At 30.5% G+C, this 20,118-nt stretch overlaps 1 protein-coding gene across 11 annotated transcripts in view; it reads right to left on the reverse strand.

Annotated features, from left to right (window-relative positions):
* The window catches only part of LOC145972657 (pleckstrin homology domain-containing family G member 5), an 85,676-nt gene that overhangs the window by 11,621 nt on the left and 53,937 nt on the right, over positions 1–20,118 (reverse strand). For all 11 annotated transcript variants that reach the window (XM_083101422.1, XM_083101419.1, XM_083101421.1 and 8 more), the window contains 3 exons: positions 18,423–18,668; positions 9,437–9,546; positions 3,772–3,908 (listed from right to left, as the gene is read on the reverse strand). In XM_083101422.1, the coding sequence (XP_082957548.1) occupies positions 3,772–3,908; positions 9,437–9,546; positions 18,423–18,668 (493 nt within the window). The remainder of the gene's footprint in view (positions 1–3,771; positions 3,909–9,436; positions 9,547–18,422; positions 18,669–20,118) is intronic.

The raw sequence follows: 20,118 nt of genomic DNA on the forward strand, positions 1-20,118 counted from the left end.
AGTATAATATAGATATGATGCTTTAATTACGGTCTGTTACATACAACGTCGCAATCTCCTTGTTACGAATTGAGATAGTTTTGAATTTTAATCACTCGAAGTTGCATCGTGTCGCTATATTGGTTCCAGGTATGCTAGCTTGTATCGACATCTGGGTCCAGATAGTAACCAGTTATTCCTATCGCGGTTCCTTGAGCGTGCAAGGATCCTGCAACTAGTTTCGGTTTAATTTCGTTGCGGTGTGGCAGCTTTTCCATCGGTCTCGACAAAGCGGGCGATCGAAAGAAAATCGTTACCCATTTGCCGTCAAAGACATGTACTGCATTTTCGTTTCCGTCCGCGCGAACGGAAGTCAGTTTTCTACGCTTCATTTTCTGATAAGCAACGTGACAAATTTTCGTACTAATCTACACGCGAGCGAGAATCGTCACGGTAACTTTTTCGAAAGTTAATGGATTTTCAAGATTGCCAGACGCATAAAGAATATCAGTATATTTTTTATTTCTTGTTTTGTGATATTATTAATGTCTGATCTAATTATTTAATTTAAACAGAGCATTGTGCATCATCTTTTTGCTGCTATTCATCATAATAAGCAACAAGTGATAATGATTATCAATGTCCGACTAATGTCAGATATTACTACTGACATTGAGTATCACTGAGAAATTAATAAAAAATATTGTTGTTCCAATAAGATCCTTATTAAATGTATTATAAATATTAAAGAGAATCGTTATATAATATCAACAATTCACAATTGATTGCGATTGGAATTTTTTAAAACAATTGAAAAAGATGATTCAGAAAATAATATAATAGCGATTCGTCGCGTAATATCTGTCAAACTGATTTTGCGAATAAACGAATCGCTGCTACAGTTTTGGACTTCCCTTTTCCGAGAAAATATATGTTAATTTTTTATCAACTTATTAATGTTGCATCGTATGACGACACGTAGCTCTTTTCGTTGTTGAATAATATCGCGCACTTTTTGCTTCTTCGTGTGGCACACGATTACAAAAGAAACCCAGAGACTTTTAGCTCGGCTCTCTCAAAGAATATTATTGGCGATCTGTCGATCATGGGTGAACGTATCCTGATTACATTTTGCTCGAGCCCGACGTTGAGGAAATTGAACATTTTTCCGACATGTTCGCTTCGTATCTAAAATTACGCTTCATCGTATTGCTCGCGCACGTATTTCGTAGGTCCGAGTTTATTTTTGTCACACGAACGTACTCAATACGGAATCGCTTTGCACGCGTTTGCAAATAATTAGAATCAGCATTACATAATAATTATTATATTTAAAATCTAATATCATAATAGTATAAATTATATCTGCGGAATTTTTTACATATTAATTTTTACATATTAATTTTTTTAAATTGCTTTTTAAAGATATAAACTTGCTTAATCCTCGAACAATCGTATGGCAAATCAGACATTATTTCAGTACGAGTTGCATTGTACGCGTTATTCGTATATCCATTTCATGTTGAGACTTTCAACGAGTTTTCGCTCGCTCGTTCGGAATCGCTCGAAATCTGCGACCTCTCTCAGCGGCGTACGTGCCTCTCAGGGTCAAATACACCAGGGAAATCACGATGGAAACGAAATAGCGGCATTAAGTAACTGAGAAAATTTTTCGTGAGAGCGTCGAGTCGCGCGTTTAGCCCTTTTACTGCCTCCTTCCCTTTTTTGTCTCGACAGAATTATGTAGACATGGCCGCGAGATTATTTTTCTCTCTCCTTCGCTTAAATCTCTTACTCTTTTTCTCTCTCCTTCGCTAAAAAATTCTGTTTCGCTCGAAAAAGTTGCAACGATGGATTTATCGTACTAATAAATTATCAAGATATGTTGTGTACAGGTATTTTCGCTGTACACATGTTTCATTCTAGACGGATGAAGTCGTTGGCTCTGGAGATTCGCGGTTTATCCGCACGTATGTTCAAACAGATATAAATGTAGTTAAACTTCCAGCGGAGCACGGGATTCTTATTCTTTTTCTTTCTTCTTTTTATGAGCAGTTTCATCTAACTCGCAATGAGATTGTACGAAGGAGAAAAATAAATTAATGCGCTGCCACCAGATGCAATTAACAAAGATTGCAATAAAGATAGCTTGCTTGCAATTACTCGCGATAATGCGAAGTAAGGTCCTCGTATAATTAGAATACATTAGAATCAGTATATGATGTAATGTATTAGTGATTAAAAATTTGTTTAAAATTTTGTTGTAATTATTTACGGATTTTATATCTTAATTAAAAATTGCATCAAAATTAGAGTGTAAAATTATGCATTTTTTAAAATTATTCTGTATAAGACATTTAAGAAAATACACGTATATGTATGCATGAAAGAAGGAAATCTTCTTGGTAAATATCCTTCAGGCTTTCACTGCCTATTTGACTAGACTGAAATGGAGCCGAGCTTAATTACTCGTTCGTTCTTCATTATCTATTAACGATTCTTTGAAACCTCCTCGCCTGTCATCGCAAGATACCTTTGTTGTCTCAAGTCGCCGGAAGACAATTAAATTAATTGAGAGAAGCGAGAAAATGGTCTGTGCGTGATCTGTGATCATTTAACAAATTTAGAGGTGCTAAATTATTCGGAGAGCTTAATCGATTAACTTTACTGCTTAAACCGTCTTGCTTCTAGTTGTAATTGAACCAAATGTGCAACATATTTTGCGCTTTAAATATGCACTTATATTTTCCAGCATTTAAATATGTACAACGAGATTTATAAAAGTATCTTAATATTTCGCAAAGGTTTTCTACAAAAACCTATTTCCGAAAAGTCTCTAAAAAGATTTATATAAATATAAATTAAAAGATTTATATAAATATAAATTTAAAACTTAAAAGAATTGTAAATAATAAAAAAAAAATCTCTCTCTAGTATATGAGAAAGAGAGAGAGAGAAAGAAACTGAGTATTTGCTAAGATATTATCAGCGAAAAGAAAATCTTTGAAAAAGTTAAACTCAATATTTGCTTTGAAATATAAATATTGTAAATTCTATTATACGACACAAACTTGGATGATTTATGACAATCATATATTTCTGAAAAACAAGGATTATCGTCAATTCGAATGCGATCCCTTCACGATTTATGTCACTCAACTTTGAACTGTGTTTGTGCGGTTAAATTAATCAGCTTTGGGAATTAACCAGTCCATCTCATTGCACGTAGAATAATTAATTATGTTCGATGTGTCAGCCGCAAAGTCGGGGTATTCCGATGCATCATTAATAATTAATTGATGGTAATAACTAAGGCTATAGATAGCCAAGTCTTCACTGCGAGCGATATCTTAAATAAAAACGTATGCAAATTAATGATAAACAGTTTCTGACGCGCAATCATTATTTACATTTATATTTTTGACATCACTTTTCATTGAGTATTTTCTGTTGATTACTTCTGTAAAATCGGTCATCGGGTCATTGTTCTCTGTACGTACGTCTATCATGACGTCTATTGCGAAGCCTTATGTTAACGCTTGATAATTAAATGTGCAAATTGCATCTATCACGAAGGTGCCTATTGAATTCTTCGTTCTTCTCCGATGTTTGATATTTATTATCACATACAGTTAATAACAGGATAAAAAAAAATAAATAAAAACGAGATCAAAGGATATATTCATCTGCATACACACATACACATACACACAATCTAATATAACTAAGTTTGTTAGTAAATCTTATTTGAATTTAAATGTAACAGAATATATATATACAATACAAACTTACAAGTAACTCGTAGATGCTTTCCACCAAGGGTAGAAGCTTCTGTTGTCAGCAGAGATAACGGCGTCGATGAGCTGTCCAGAACTTCGACGCGCGATAAATCGACACCCCGACGCTCGCAAGCCGGACTCAGTACATCCCTGTAACATGTAAATAATATAGCGAGATAAACTATTAACGTTTGAAAGTTGAAAGTTGTATTTTTCAAAAAATTTCTAGAATTACAACGATCGTGAGATAATTTGTTCATGTATAAAATAAATTTAATTTTAATTTTTGCTTATTTTTTGCAAATCAACTAAAAATTTTTAGTTTTGTGATATATTTGAATTGAGATTTACATATTCATACTTTTTAATAGACTCCAATACAATGTTTTTGTATTGCAAAGTTACAATTTCATGATACAATTGCTTTTTCCATGATGAAAAGCTGTCAAACAAAACATTTTTTTGCTATATTTATACAAAATATTGAAATAAAAAAAATTAAAGTAGAAATATCGAGGGTTTGGAATAACAAATCATAAGAAAACGACAAATCTTGCGTAAACACAATATACGCATCGTATCATACATTTATACTAATACTTTTCGCACAAATTTAGGAAATGATCATAGGAAATAACAAACCAAGTAGATGTTGTTGCCCAATCGAGGGAAAATTACTACGCGCATCTTCATCTTAAGGGATAAAATTTGATATTCTTCATTTCTTTCCGTTCCCTCTAATGACAGAACATTGCCAAATTATGCGGAATTACTACCACGTATCCTTCATAATGATGTAAATTGCCGAAATCTTACTATTTTTATTTCGCTGAAATTTTAACTAATTGTATATAATCACCAAGTTGATTTTCATGAATAGATAATTGTAATGAATAGATAAATGTAAGAGATGATTTAATTTAGATTTGATAAACCATTTATATGTGTAATTTAATCTATGTTTATAATTGTTAATTATTTCCATCGACAATTTAATTTGCAGGCCGATTATAAATTAAAAATTATAAATTCAGTTGTGTGTATATGTGCAGAAATTATACATATATATGTATATGTATACTTAAATTTATTATATTTATAAATTATTGTTACATATTAAATTATAATATTAATACGTATGATATTAATGATATAAACTAAAATACTGAATTATAAGTACTTTACGTCTATTAATTTATCAAAAAATAAACTTGTTCTCTCTTTTACGATTTATATTGATAAAATAATTTAAAAAGAAAATGCAACATGATGTAATTTTATAATATCATAGTACAAAATTTAGTCTCCTTTCTAATTTCCTGAATATTATGCAAATTTTTCCAATAGTCTATTTTCAAAAACAGAAAAAGCAGTGTCTAATGAAATAAAAACGCAAAATAGAAAGATCAGGTATTTTCTCTTCTAATTTTCCGAATATTATGCAAATTTTTCCAGTAGTCTATTTCGAAAACAGGAAGAGGAGTGTCTAGCGAAATAAGGGCGTAAGGTTGAGAGAGAGACAAGGTATTTTCCCTCGAAGAGTAACATTACAAACCGTGACGAAGCAGAAATTCCATCAACAGAATTCGGAGGAGAAGTAAATTAATTACTCATCCACGCGCGCTTTTTATTCTTTCAATTATTCATTCTTTCTTATTGCATTTTATACGTTCCCCATTATTGTTCAACATAAATTATAATTAGAACAAAAATAACCGAACAATCCCGTCTTACAAAGTGCACCTAGATTGACATTTTTTTCTCATCAAAATAATATTTATAAGATTTTCTTAAATAAATTTTTCAGAAATTTTTTCTTAAGTAAATTTCAAAATATGCTTATTTATTTGTCAAGCATAAAATCTCAATATTTATTCGTTGGAGGTTGCTTTCAAGTTATAAATTTCACTGATATAGCAAGATATTAGATATGAAAAGGCTATATCATCCATACGCCTATTGATTCAGGATTAAATAAAACAAATTTGTGTTATAATTAAAAATGTGTCGCGATCCGAGTGGAGAAAAGAGTAAATCGAGTCTCCCTCCAATCACGCAATGTCATGAAATCAAAAATTGGCGCGCACGTGGCTTGTTCCAAGTATTTAAAAATCGAATTGTCGTTTAGGAGTCCAATTCAATGTGGCATAATTTTTTTTTATTTCACATTGTAGGTTTTGCAGCTTTCGTTTCAATCGAATAGAATGGCACTCGTGTATATCCATGTGTGTCGTTTTTTATTAACTTTAAAACATGACATTTGATCATTTTTTTTTAAACGAATAAAATGTAATATGAACTTGACATAAAATCTTGACATCAAAAAATCGATATTACGAATAAGTAAAACTTGCGAATACTTTCTTTCTCAAGTAGTTATTAGCATAATATATCGTAGGTTTATTATATTGTACGAATCGTTTCAATGTATTAATTTTTTTATTGGAAAACAGATAATGAAGATATAATAAAAGCACGTATAAAAAACAACCGCTATTGAAAATAATTTCCAATGGACACACTTGTTCGTACTCTATTATATAATATTCTCAATTTTTTATACTCTCTTTTTTATGCTTTTACATACAGTGAATGCATTTTCGTAATGCTAAGAATCATTCGATTTTTTTCCTTATCAGCTGACATTTTCTCCTTTTGCTGTTGCGATATACATTGCTCGAACAGAACTGTGACCTCTCTTTGCGTTCATTCATGTTTATTGAACATATCTAGCCGCATTAAATCGCTATAAATCACTGACTAATGCGACAGCTTCCCAGATGAGTATTGGTACACTCATGTGTGTGTATGTGTGTGTGTGTGTGTGTGTGTATGCGCACGTTCTAAATTGCGGTGTGCCATTTCAAAGAGAATGACGCAGCGATATTTGTCGTTATTATACATTGTTTGAAATTTGACTGCCAGAGATACTATGAAAACGAAAGAAATAAAATTTTCACACGAATTTACACGAATATATTTGATTATTTTTTATTTCAAATAAATAACTATTTATGTATATTTAATGTACTTAAATAATCCGTTTTTAATTGAATTAGTATCTATGATAAATTATAGCAAAGAAAATTTGAGTAGAATGAAGCATAAAACATCTGTGAGAATATTTCACGATTCTCAAACATTGTATATGAAAGCAAAATTAAGTCTTTTGAAACCACGTAAGTTAATTTTTTTTTAACAACTTAGTCATGCAGTTACTATGCAGTAATGCGTCTTAATTCTAATGCAAGATGTAGCTTTGTGAGATCATCACAAGTGGTAAAAACGACCTGAGTAATTCGAAACAAGATAAATCTCGCGCTGATAAAGAACGGCATTTTTCATACAAACTGCATATCTTGTGATTGCGATTCCAGGATTCGTACAATGGAAATTTTTTGTCAGAAAACCGATGCGACAAAAGCAAAGTGCGCTTTGTTCAATTCTCGCTTCGCCGCATAATAAAGCTTGGCAATTAAGAGTAATCTCGTTGAATCTAAAGCGTTTTCGCGGCTACTATATAGCAAATTATAATAGTATTGTCTCTTATGATATATCTTGTTGATTTTTTAAATCGTTGTCACGTTGAATAAGTACAAATTAATTGAAGACGGCAATCGTGAGCGAGGCTGTTGGAGATAAAAATAATAATACAGAACTATTACAATACTATTACAAATGTAGTATCGTGTGAAAATCAAGAAAACAAAAAGAAAAAGAAGGATAAAATTGTGATAAAAAGGAAGATCTTTATAAATTTATCTCTCGCATGGAAATAAGATAGATAAAAAAAAATTATGTATAATAATTAGAAAGCGTGACATTTTTCATATTTCATATAATTATACGTTCATTACAATATTTATACGTTCAAAATGTTTATTATTAAAAAAGTTTCTCTCCAATTATTATACATAATTCTTTTATCTTGTTTTCGTGTAAAAAAGAAATTTTTAACAATTTTTTATACCTATGCACTACTATTTTTTGTAAATTTGTATATTTATAATTATTTTTTATGTTTAAATTTTATTAAATAACTCTAAAAAGAAAAAATTGCGCTTTTTGCCATTTTAATATTCTCTCAAGTTTTTTAAATAAATATTCGATTCTCCTAATAATTTATCGAATAAAGTCCTAGTTTGATTAGTGAATGCTAAATGGCTGTTTAAATGAGCACAGTTTTCTATGATGGAGTCTTTTCTGTCGGAAAATTTTACTCGCTAATTCATTACTTACGCTCAAAAAAATCGCGAAAAAGTTCGAAATGCTTGTGAAACGTTAACTATGGATAGCTCTACTATATTATCGCGATATGCACTATCAAAAATAGCACTCTTTCCTTAAAAATTTTTTTTGAGCGAATAGATTAGTAGTTATTAATAAAATTGGGTTCGTAATAATCGTTCTCTTTTTTCTTTGAAAACTCGTAAAAAAAACTCGCGGCTCAACGTATCGTATTTAACGACGACGAATATCCACGATGATTAAAACAAATGCAACAAAGATTTTTCAATTAGACGTGTTAAGATAAATTAAATTCGTGCTTGATTATGAGATGAGAATCTTCCGGTGCGCGGCGCGCAATTTATTTCCTTTCTGCGGTAATACGGGTGCATTTATGTTATGACAAAGGTGGCGACAGCCTTTGTCTATTTATTCTCGACCTCGCAAATCCTGCATCGAAGCTGTCGCGATATATCAGTACACCCTGTAGAGCACGGACAACCACATCGTAGAAAAGAGCTGACCTCCTGGCGATTCAAAAATAGAAGTGCTGCTTCCGTCTTTCCCCCTGCTTCTTTCTCTAACCGTTTATTGAATGGATTGCCGGATCATTTCGAAGATTGATGAAGGAGGAAAAAGGATTATCCTCTTTCTCACGAGTGAATTTAAAGGAGATTAGATGTAACGCGCTATGTCGGCATATTACTTGCTTTAATAGAATATTGCCTAAAAACGTAATGCTAAGCATTACATTTTTTATTTTAAACTAATTTTTGATATTTAAAAATATTTGATAGTTAAAAATATTTTTTTAAGAAAAAATATATTTAAAAAATTATAAATGTGTGTGTGTGTGTGTGTGTGTAATGAAAGTCAATTTTGAATTCACTATATAATTAACGAATAACGCAATCAGTCCCGTATTTTTCAACACAAATATAATAAAGTTAAAATTACATATTTAATCGAAACAGAATGAAGAAATAAAATATAATTTTAATAATAATTGTGAATTATCAACAGCAATTGTACTATGCATTGTGTTATGCACATTAAAGAATATTTCAATTTTGCGACCACACATATACATATATGTGCATCGATATGAAAATATCGATATCGGAGCAAATATTTTAAAATCAATCGCATCCGCTTAAAAATCGATTATTGAGTGTAAAATAACAAATGTCGGATAACAAAATAACAATGTTATAAACAAGGATAATATCAATTTTTCATCTTATGCAATAGAAGCTTTTATAAATCATATATGATGTAATGTAGGAGTTATACGTGTCGAGAATCAGTTTATAAACGCAATATTGTTTAGATGCGTACATCTATAAATAACGCATGTCATATTTTATTTTTACTTGACATAAAACGAGGAATTTATTGACGGCACAGACCGGCTAAATATTAAATATATTGTATGATAATGCTTCACTCACACCAGGTAAGTTCCCCTCGTAGCTGGCAGAAACTCCTCGCGTTCAAAGGAAGCTGCGGCGGTGTCCTCGCCCACCTCGAAACTGACACTAAAGTATTCGTTACTGGACACCTGTAATCAAAATAAAAATATCCTTAGTTTTATTTCTTCACATAAACAAGATTTGAGATATTAATTCGGTGTCGAAATTTTATTCATCATTAATTTAATGATTAATTTATTCATCATTAATTTAATTTGACTATTCTTCTCAATGTTTTATTTGTGATCTTTAGTACGTTTTAACATATGAAGAAAAGTTTAGAGAATTGGCCAGCGTTTTCTTCAAGAGAAAAAAATCATGATTACTTCGTAGTTTTCGTACCCAGATTCAATATTACTGCCACGTTCGCCCATTCGACTCGATTTTTTTCTCCTCATAAATAATGCAGGAGCGGCGTTCTCATAAATTCGAGTCACCTGGTAGGCTGGTGAATCGGTCCGCGGAATTAAATATTAAAGCGCGGCATGTGGAAGCAATCGCTATGTTGTGCCTCTAGAGCCACCCGCAAGTAGCAAAAAGATTTTTGCCCGTCATCATTACAAATTAATTCACTTTGCTGCTTAAACAAAATAAGTCAGGAGAAACGAAAAAAAATTTAATCGAGGGAAATTAACATATTAGGATATTATTAAGCAAAATCTGCAAAGATTATGTTAAATCTAGTGTATGTATTTGTATCTTTTTAATAATTTTCAAATCTGGAACGATAACTGTTATTATCTTGCAATAGAATCTCTGAGAGAATCGTAGTTATCGATGTAACAATTGTACCAAGCGCGAACTTTACAACATGACATACATAACGAGACTATCAAATACTTCTTTGGCTATGTAATTTTGAATATATAATCGTGTAAACGGCTGTACATATCGCATTCAAGAGCTTATAATGGATATGCTGTTCCTTGATACACACTCTTTGTTTATATTACTAACTTTCCTTTTATCCATTACAAAGACTTAGAAAGTAAGTATACGCAACGTACGCAAGTATATGATTGACGCAATGTATTACAATACCCACGCATTAAAGTAAATCAAGATTGTTTAATCTGGTTATTATACATGTCAACGCTTTGCAATACAGAGAGAAAGTTTAATATGTAGATTTAAACAAATACTATAATAATTATCATGATAATTTTACGGTAGTCTATTAAATGCAACAATCGAGACGGTTTATATTTCATCATACAATTGAGACTGTTAGATAAAGATTTAATATTGTTGTATTATTTTCTTATTGTATTATTAAAAGATATATTTTAATATATTACTTTACATGCTATTTTTATTTATAAATGTTTCACAAATTTTATTTCCACCCATACTTTAAAAATATATATTTAGAAGCATTTTAAATAAAAAAATTTCATTAAAAGTTGTTTGTCAAAATAAAGATTAAGAATAATTTCGAACACATAAAATCATAAATAAATATTTGTGCCAAATTTTATCACAAATTATGGATTTTATTTATAAATTGTTTGGATAACAATCAACGAACCACTTCAACATAGAATATTTTAACACAGATACAAAAAATTAAAAAAAAAATCTCGCTTGTTCCCATCAAAAATAATTCATACAGATTGAAGACATATTATCATACCATTAGAATTTAATATTTTTAGATACGATCTGTAGAGATTCGAAGACAGTAATAATATTCCACGTTTGTGCAATATCAATTTGAATAACCGATGGTAACAGTCGTCGGAAATATGTAACTCACCAAGTTTCCCAAAGTAAGGATAAATACTTGAGTAGTTCGTGACAATGATACTAACGTGCGTGTGGGCGCTTAATGAAAATTCCTCCGCCACTTCCCATAAGAGGCAAGACTGTAATATTATCGTTTATCATTCCTTGTAACGATTTACCTCGTAGCGATTTTTCACCGCTGCCGACGCTCTAAATTTCCGACTTAATTCGTAGAATTTTATTCTTGAATTATCTTATTATACTCTAGAAATTATAAATAGAATAAAATATGATACATATAATTAAGTCGAAAAGTAATTTTCCTCTTTCTCTATAAATTAATTAAATATTTGTTGTTATTTACGTTGTACTTTTATTCTACAATATAATTATATAGTTTAAATATATATTATATAAATTAATATTTAAATATATTATATAAAGTAATTAAAAAAGTTTGAGAGCAATCCTACCATTTATTTTAGAGAATTTGTTTCCGACAAACTTTTTATCTGATAATCTACATACGAGAAAACCATTAATCTATTCTCGCCAAGAATAAAAGACGTTAAAAAAGAAAAAAGCTACATTATATGAAAAGGGCACAATTTGACAAACTCAATTTTCGTCATATATTATTACGTGACTCGAATAGAATTAGCAATATATGTGATGACTTGACTTTGGCCAAAAGTATGCAAATTTCTTTCTTTAAACGAACGAAATATTTAAATTGACTTATATGGATTTTTCTTTTTTCCAAAAGAAACGAGTTTTATTTTAAGAGCAAAAATATAAATGTTTTGGCCATTTAAAAAAAAAGAAAGAAAGAATATTCCTCTGTTATTTTACAATAATAACACTTATTTATTTGTTTGTTCAAACGGAATATATGCATGATTAAAAAAATTATGAGATTTTTTTTCTTAAAATATGTATATATGATAAAATTTATAATCACAAGTGTGTTATATTTTTTAAATATATTTTCATAATTTTTAATATTACTTTTTCGCAAATTTTTATTAATTTATCTAATTTGTCATAAGCTCAGGTTTATAAAACAATTATTTGTAGAAATGACATGGAAATCATTTGACTTGCGTTTATTACCACTATCAATGTAATTACATTACATATATGTTTTTTGAATTAATTTAGAATATTAAAAATTAATGGTAAAATATTTTAGCTTGCAATTTCATATCTAATAATGACTGAAGAGATGCTCTCATTTTATCGTTACAATCGCCATTTGCGTTTTTATGTCACAGATGGTGTGCGTAGGCGTTTCTGCAAGTAGTCCAAATCAACGCCTACGCGGCCACTTACATTTCAAAAGAGTACATATAAATATAAGTCTCTCATTCGTATAACATTTATCTTTTCGTTCCTATTTGCATATGTATTTATGTAACGATTTGCAATTTAAAATTCTTTTTTCAAATAAGCAATGGATTTTTTGTTTACATCATAAACAAAATATTATATAATACATATTTACTATAAATATTTATTTAAACAAAATTAAACGCGAGGTTAAATCTGAAGAATAGATTTTTAAAATTTTTTATAACGAAAAGAGAGATATATGATATTATTTGCGTAAAAAAATAAATTTCTTAAAAGGAAAAGACTTGAGAATATAAGCCTTAATTTATTTGATGCAAACTCTGACAATTTATCGATTTACAAAAATATGTCTCTGTACAAAAATTTTAATTTTTCCTTAATGAAAATTTTTTAATTTAATTGATATTTACTATTAAAAATATAGAATCGTACGTAAAGGTGATATAAATAAATGATTTTTATGCGGATGCCTTTCAATTCTCCCGAAAGCTTTATGAGAATGTTGAAACCACCTGGGGGATACCGATAAAATTCAAAGTGTACTTTGCAAATTACCACTCGTTCGTGTCGTTAAAAGCTCTCGCTCGGTCGTTGCCACAATCTAATCTATTAACTAAATCTTATTTTGCGCGCGTTTGTCGAAACCGACAATGATACAAGAAAACCGCCGACTTTATTCGAGGGAGCTTTAAAAAAGCTCTCTTGCGAGCCATTACATTTTTGGCTCTCCGCCGACCACTTGTGGAAGGAAATTGCAGTAATTTCGCACTCTCTTGCAATTCGCTGAAATTTTTATGTCCATTAAAATGTGACCTTGATGGTATGAGTGCGATAAATCCGGGTAATTTTGCGACACAAAATGCGTGCGTCCAGCTCTTTAAGGTTTTTATATAAATTAACGGCTTACTGCTTTGTACAATATTTTAGATGTACTTCTTTACAAATTATTTACATTATAATTAGATTGACAGGATAATATGATAGCTAAATATGAAATAATTTCTTGGATTATAAATCCGATAAAAATAAAAAATGTAATAAAAGATTCTATTATTTATTTTTTGTTAATTCTCACAATATTTAATCCATACATATTGACAAGAAAGAGATTAGAAATAATTATAGAGATTCGCTTTTCGCATGTAAATATATCATTATCGTAATATTTGCATTAAATCTGGTACAATATCCATTTTTTATTATGTATAATTGTGAAAATTATGCGATGTATCTCTATTTCTACATATACTCGAAATTGTAATTTCATTATCTAAATGGGATCAAAAATATAGCGGATAATTGTCGATTGTGTTCAATATTCTCCGCGATTATTAACGACCACGTAAATATCAATGGACCAATACAGCGGTCACAAAATTCGTTATTAATATTCGATTTATACTAGATCTAAATTCCATCGTGTTCTTTTGCATTTTTAATTGTGTCGATTTTAATCATTGTCGGTTGCTCATAGGTGCATACATTTCCAATATCAAGTTTTGTTCATGTCAGAATTCGGTGTTAAATATTTATATAATTATAACAAACGCGCTCGCATTTACGTGATGAGAGAGAGAGAAAAAGAGAGAGAGGAAAATATTTTATACGATATAGCTACGATAATATTATAATGCTGATAAAATTATATCTTCATATACAAGTTTAATTTCAGTGCAATAATATAAGTATTATATAAGAATTTGTAATATTAAACTGGCTTATATAAGAATAGATTAATGTTTCTCGAGCGTTTAAATTTTTATATATTATGCGGTAGTCAACAATATTTTTAGCACAATGGTGAGATTTAAAATGCAATTACTTGCTACGTAATGTAATTACGTATATCTAGTAAACTACATTGAATTAACTTATATTCATTTTATTTTATTATATACAGGGTGTCCCGAAACTAACGCTTGATATTTTGAAGGCAGATTCTCTGGCCAATTTAAAAACGATTTTTCCTCAGCGAAAATGTCGCGGCACTAATAGTTTTCAAGTTATAAACAATTGAAAATAAAAGGTTTTTCGCAAACTAAGACTTATGGGAATAAAATATTAATAAAGTCACATTCTTTAGTTCATTTTAGGTAGAGTTTACTTTAATAGAATTTTAATTTAAGGCTTAGTTAGAAAGATACATGATGACAAAAATTGGGAATATGCAAAAAATAATGATCTCTCTCGACATTTTCGTTGAGGAAAAATCGTTTTTAAATTGGCCAGAGAATCTGCCTTTAAAATATCAAGCGTTAGTTTCGGGACATCCTGTATAATTGTAGACTAAAATTATTTCGAATTGGGTAACATTATGATTTCGTCAAGTATTTCACAGAGGCATGTATTCCTCAGGCATGTAAAAAAGTCTGGTATTACAATTCCTGCAGTTTTATGAAATTGGGTTCGGCTAATAGCAATTCCATGTTTCGCCCTATTTTCCCACTGCTTTGCCGGATATCTCTAAGTTTCGTATTCCAGTTAGTCGTTTGTACCGAGGGGATTACACAAAGGACCTCATTCCCACTCAAAGGACGCAAGACGATCTAGTGAATATCGGGTGTTCGATAGCGATTGATCGCTTAGTGATTCGGCGTCTATTATTTCCGAGCTCGTTATTCGCATCCCACGGACATGAGGTAAATCAAACGGCGTATATACATCCGAATATCATCCGAGGAAACGAATAATTATCGAATAACTATAGTATAGACAAAATATTTGTATGTATTCGTGGAAATAATAATAAATCAAAACGCGCACGAAAAAACAATGGTTTTTATTATAATTAATTAAAGACATTTATATAAACATTAAATATTTGTTTCTTTAAAAAATATTTTTCATTAAAGAAAAGAATGAAATTAAATAATTAAGAAACGTATATAATAAAAAATTAACTTCTCTTTCTGCCCCTAAAATGTTTTACTTTTTTTCAATATCAGACATTCTTATGTAATATTGCAATTGGAGTAAGGAAGGATAAAGTAAAGTAAGAAATAATTCTGAAATTAAAAAGAATCGATAAAACTTATCTTGAAAAAAGAAAGAGAAAGTTTAAAATATTACCAGCGCAAATTAATTAACGGTTCAACGAGATAAAGCGTTTCTTGCATCGTTCAAGAAGACTATTTCTTACAGAGGAAAAAAGAGATAAGACGGATACGCGAAAGGGTGAAATAAAATGGCAGCTAAAATTTCATGATGATGCGAGTGATTATATAGCGCGGCATTGGATAGAAGCTTTGTTTCCTTTGTTTTGAATGTAATTTCATTGTCTTCGCGTGATTGTCGCGCGCATGGCTATAGGATTATGCTAATTGACAAATTAATTTTATAGAATTACTCGGTGACATTTATGTCACCGCGTATACATAGTGTAAAGCATGCCACAAGAAAATGACAACAACAGGCCAGCTGATGTAATGAAATGTCAGAAACCAACAATATCAGCGACATGGAACAATTCCCAATTGGAATTAAAGTTAGTCTGATTATCTCGTCTTGTTAACGAGTATAATGTCTTGTAATTTGACTTGCAACCACTATGGAAAAGCGTAAACTCTTAATTTATTCATCTTGGAATCTAATTATAGAATTAAATATAAACCTTATAAAATATAAACTCGAAAAGAGAGAGCAATGTTTACAAAAACCTTATTTTAAAATGCAAATGCAACGAAAAATTTTGTTTATATATATACATCATTTTTTATGAAAAAATATTTTAAAAGATATCGAACATATTCATTTTATTTAAAAAATACCACAAATATGTCATAATATATTTATAGAGCTATTTATTTCATTTTTTATCCTTCTTCTAAAAGAAATTATTTTTTACAAAAATATCCGGCGTATTAAATCTTCAATAATATATTATTTATCATACATATGATGTGTACGATGATATATAACAAAGCGTAAAGCAATATTAAAAAAATGAAAAAATAATGTTATTCAAGAGATTTCTTAAATATCGCTAATAAAGAGATGCTAACTCTCTCATTTGCATCGTCTATTGTCTTATTTATTTACCAAGATTGACTTAATAAAATGAAAAAAAATGTGTTAATCGCCAGAATAGCTTCTCTGGAGAGGAATAAATCTATGCCGCTGATCCGCGACATAGATACGACCTTTATAAATCTCTAGAAATTACAGTAAACGTTTTTCTACACCTTTCTTTTATCGTTGAGCTAAAAAAGAAGTTAGTTACACCGACACGGGGCGCAAAGTAATTGCGCGTATTTTACACTGGCTCTTTCCCCAGCTCTTCTCAATCCTTTAATCTAATTTATCTTTATTATTAGCATATTTATATTATTTGAACATGTCATTAAATGCATAAATATTAATGATTTATTAAAAGATCGTTAATTGCAGATTACTATTGCGTCATGCCGTTCAATCCGGCTTTATTGCAAATTCAGCTAGTGACACAGAATTTCCATTTGGAATATGGATCACAGTTCGGATAATGTCCGGACCACTTCGTAAAGATCGCAAAATTCCCAGGCAACCGAAAGTATTTCAATAGCATAAAGGGACGGATTTTCTTGTTGTATCGATACCGTTTCACTGGCAGGAGGGTTCCCCTTTCAACTCCTCGAATCTTATTTGAATTACTCTGTTGGAGTAGCTCGGCAATTTTTGCAAAGTGGCGTCATAAAAAATAACAAAGAAATAAAAAAAAACATTAAACAATTATCTAATTATTCATTTGCTGCAATTTATTTACGTCGCAGCATTTTAATATACATGTCCATTTACAAATATCGCGTTGCGATTATGATTCGAAATTTTATCGATACTGGAAAATGGAAATGGCCGAAGAACATACATATTATCGGAACGAAAATATTCTCCCGTGAATCTGATATTCCTGGCCGCTCATCGCGCATTTCTTACGATTGGTTTGACATTCGTACCCAAGCAATGAAAGATATATCTATCCCGCAGGAGATACATGGAAGACGCGGGGACATTTATATTTCTCTTAGAGATTGTGTTATCTCGGATGAAGGCGATACAGAGATGTGAGAGTATCACGTCGCGTCTTATTTCATTCTCAGGCGCTCGTCGTACTGGGATAAAGCGGAATCCCGCGAATAAAGAGGGAATTTCCTCACTCGTTATATCGAACTTCTCGTACATGCGATCTCTTTGTTTCCATATAGCCCGAATGTAACCCTCCCTCTCTTTCTTTTTCGAACAAATGTCGTGTAAATATTTCGTATTGTACGCAAAAAATAATGTAAATCTTGAAACATTATTTTTCTCTTTTAAAAGAGGTTGATAATTTATTAATTACAAAAGATTAAAAAATAAGACAAATTAAAAATTTCAAAAATGTAGAAAATAAAAAAGGAGAAATTCTGATTTTTTTTAAGATAGCTTGAACAAATTTTAACATAAATTTAACATCTCTCTTTTTTTTCTTTCTCTTAATAAACTTTCTCTTTAAAATAAGTTTGTGTTAAAGTTTGTTTTCAACTATTTATAAAATTAAAATTTCTCTTACTTTTTACGTCCTTAAAATTTTTAATTTGTCTTTTTTTAATTTTAGTGTGAAGAATAAAATTAAATCTTTTTCCTTTCAATAAAATATAATATACTGATAATAATATGCGAAGGGATATAAATATGAGAGAAATAATTATAAGGGATATAAGTATTTCTCGCTACAAAATTTCCACAATATTCATCAAAATTTTAAGTCAGTTAAGTTTTTAAGAAAAAAAAAATAAGAATGTAGGAAAAGAACTTCTCTAATATCTTGCTGGAAAATTACTATAGTGAAATTGCATCAACTATAATCGCAACTTTATCTACTCCAAGGAAAGACTTGTATTAAATTGTAATAGTGCGAAAACTTTTACTTTACCTGAGATCGCGAAAGTTTGTGTCTGGTACGATTAGGGTGCACAATCTCGACGGGTGCTGCGCCCGGCGCGAGAAATCGAATCCGATTGCAGTCGATACCGAGGGGGTGTTGCAGCTGATGGGGTTGCTGATGGTGGTGCAAATGAGGGGGTTGCTGCTGCGAGGAATCACTCTCTAGATGATGCTCCCCCGTGTCCAACATGCTGCTGCTGAGTGCATCCAGCTGGGTCAGCGATCTCGAGCGCACCTGTAATAAACAAATAAAAAATCGTTGATTTCATCAAGAAAAAGTAGATGCAGAATAAACTCTCTTTCTCTCTTCAACTTTAAATTTAAAAAATGTGTGCTATAATTTTATATTTGATTCTAAAGAACTAATATTATTCAAAGCTCTTTAAAAGTGAATGTTTTTCTTGCGATATACTTGTCAAATCAGCAAATTTCAAATTAATACGAGCTATAATTAAATTGAAATTTAGCTAGAAAGAAAGAGGAAAAGGCAAACATTTTTCTCTCTCAAAATTACATCATTTTACGTAATCGTTAAATTTTTTTTTTATAGACAGAATCGTGAACTTGAAAAACTCTCGAAATTCTTTTTTTATCATTGCAAGAAAATACAAGCGATTTCACATAACGCCATACTCCTTCTTCGTTCTATTATCTTTGTAATTACTCGTTTAGATATCAAGTTGAACATTTTGGGATTGCGAGTTAGCGAGAGCACGCAAACGGCCTACAATAAAATAAATTTGTAGCTGCAATCAAATGCATCGGTATGCGCGAGATGCGCGCATAACTGTCTGAGAGGAGCTCTCGTAAGAGAAAGCATGACACATAACATGGCTGGTCCAATATTAACAAACTCGCGGCGCGGCGGCGCGAAAACACACGAGAGGCCGACTTCCTGGGAGATAAATCCCGGGTAAAACCTTGACGAAGCGGGTCACCGGACAATCGATTTATGCGTGGAATCGATCCCTCTCCAGTATGTTGACGAGGCCATTCGTTATCGCGATTTACTTGTTATGTGCTCCCTTTTTCCCTTCTTAACTTCTTGCCACTGTAAAGGGATTCTTCTCACTTGTTCTTTCCCTCTGTTTCTCTCTCATCAACAACGAAATACGTGAGATATAATTGGTTACAAGAGAGTTTATGTCATTTAGCATACAACGGTTTAACTTTGCTACGACGTTATGGAGATAGACAGCGCGCGTGAATTTTGTAACAAGAAACTAAGTATCGGTGTCTAATTTAATATTAAAGGGAAATACGCGCAAGAGTAGTTAAAATAAATTGAAAATTCTATTAATTATGAATTAAATTATATATGTATAAACTGTACAATGTAATTTTCTAATGTAATTATTTTTTCTCTAGTTTTTAGAGAAAAAATAATTGCATTAGAAAATTACATTGTACAGGTTTTAAATTAATTGGTGTTAAATTAATTGTTGATAATTAATTTTCATATTTTTTACGATATTAAACTTTACGATATTAACTTCTTAAACAAAAAATAAATATTATAGATTTATAATATTTTGAAATGCCGTTATTTTTAGTATTATATAGCAATTATTCTTACAACTGGAGTAAAATTTTCAGTAAAAATAAAGTAAAGATAAATTTCTCATTTTAAATAATTTCAAATAAATTTTCTCTGTAAAAGAGAATGTATTCACTCGTTTTACTTC

Source organism: Camponotus vicinus, unplaced genomic scaffold (assembly GCF_025532165.1).
Source record: "Camponotus vicinus isolate PSW18456_S1 unplaced genomic scaffold, iyCamVici1.0 SCAF_6, whole genome shotgun sequence".
Classification (NCBI taxonomy): Eukaryota; Metazoa; Arthropoda; class Insecta; order Hymenoptera; family Formicidae; genus Camponotus; species Camponotus vicinus.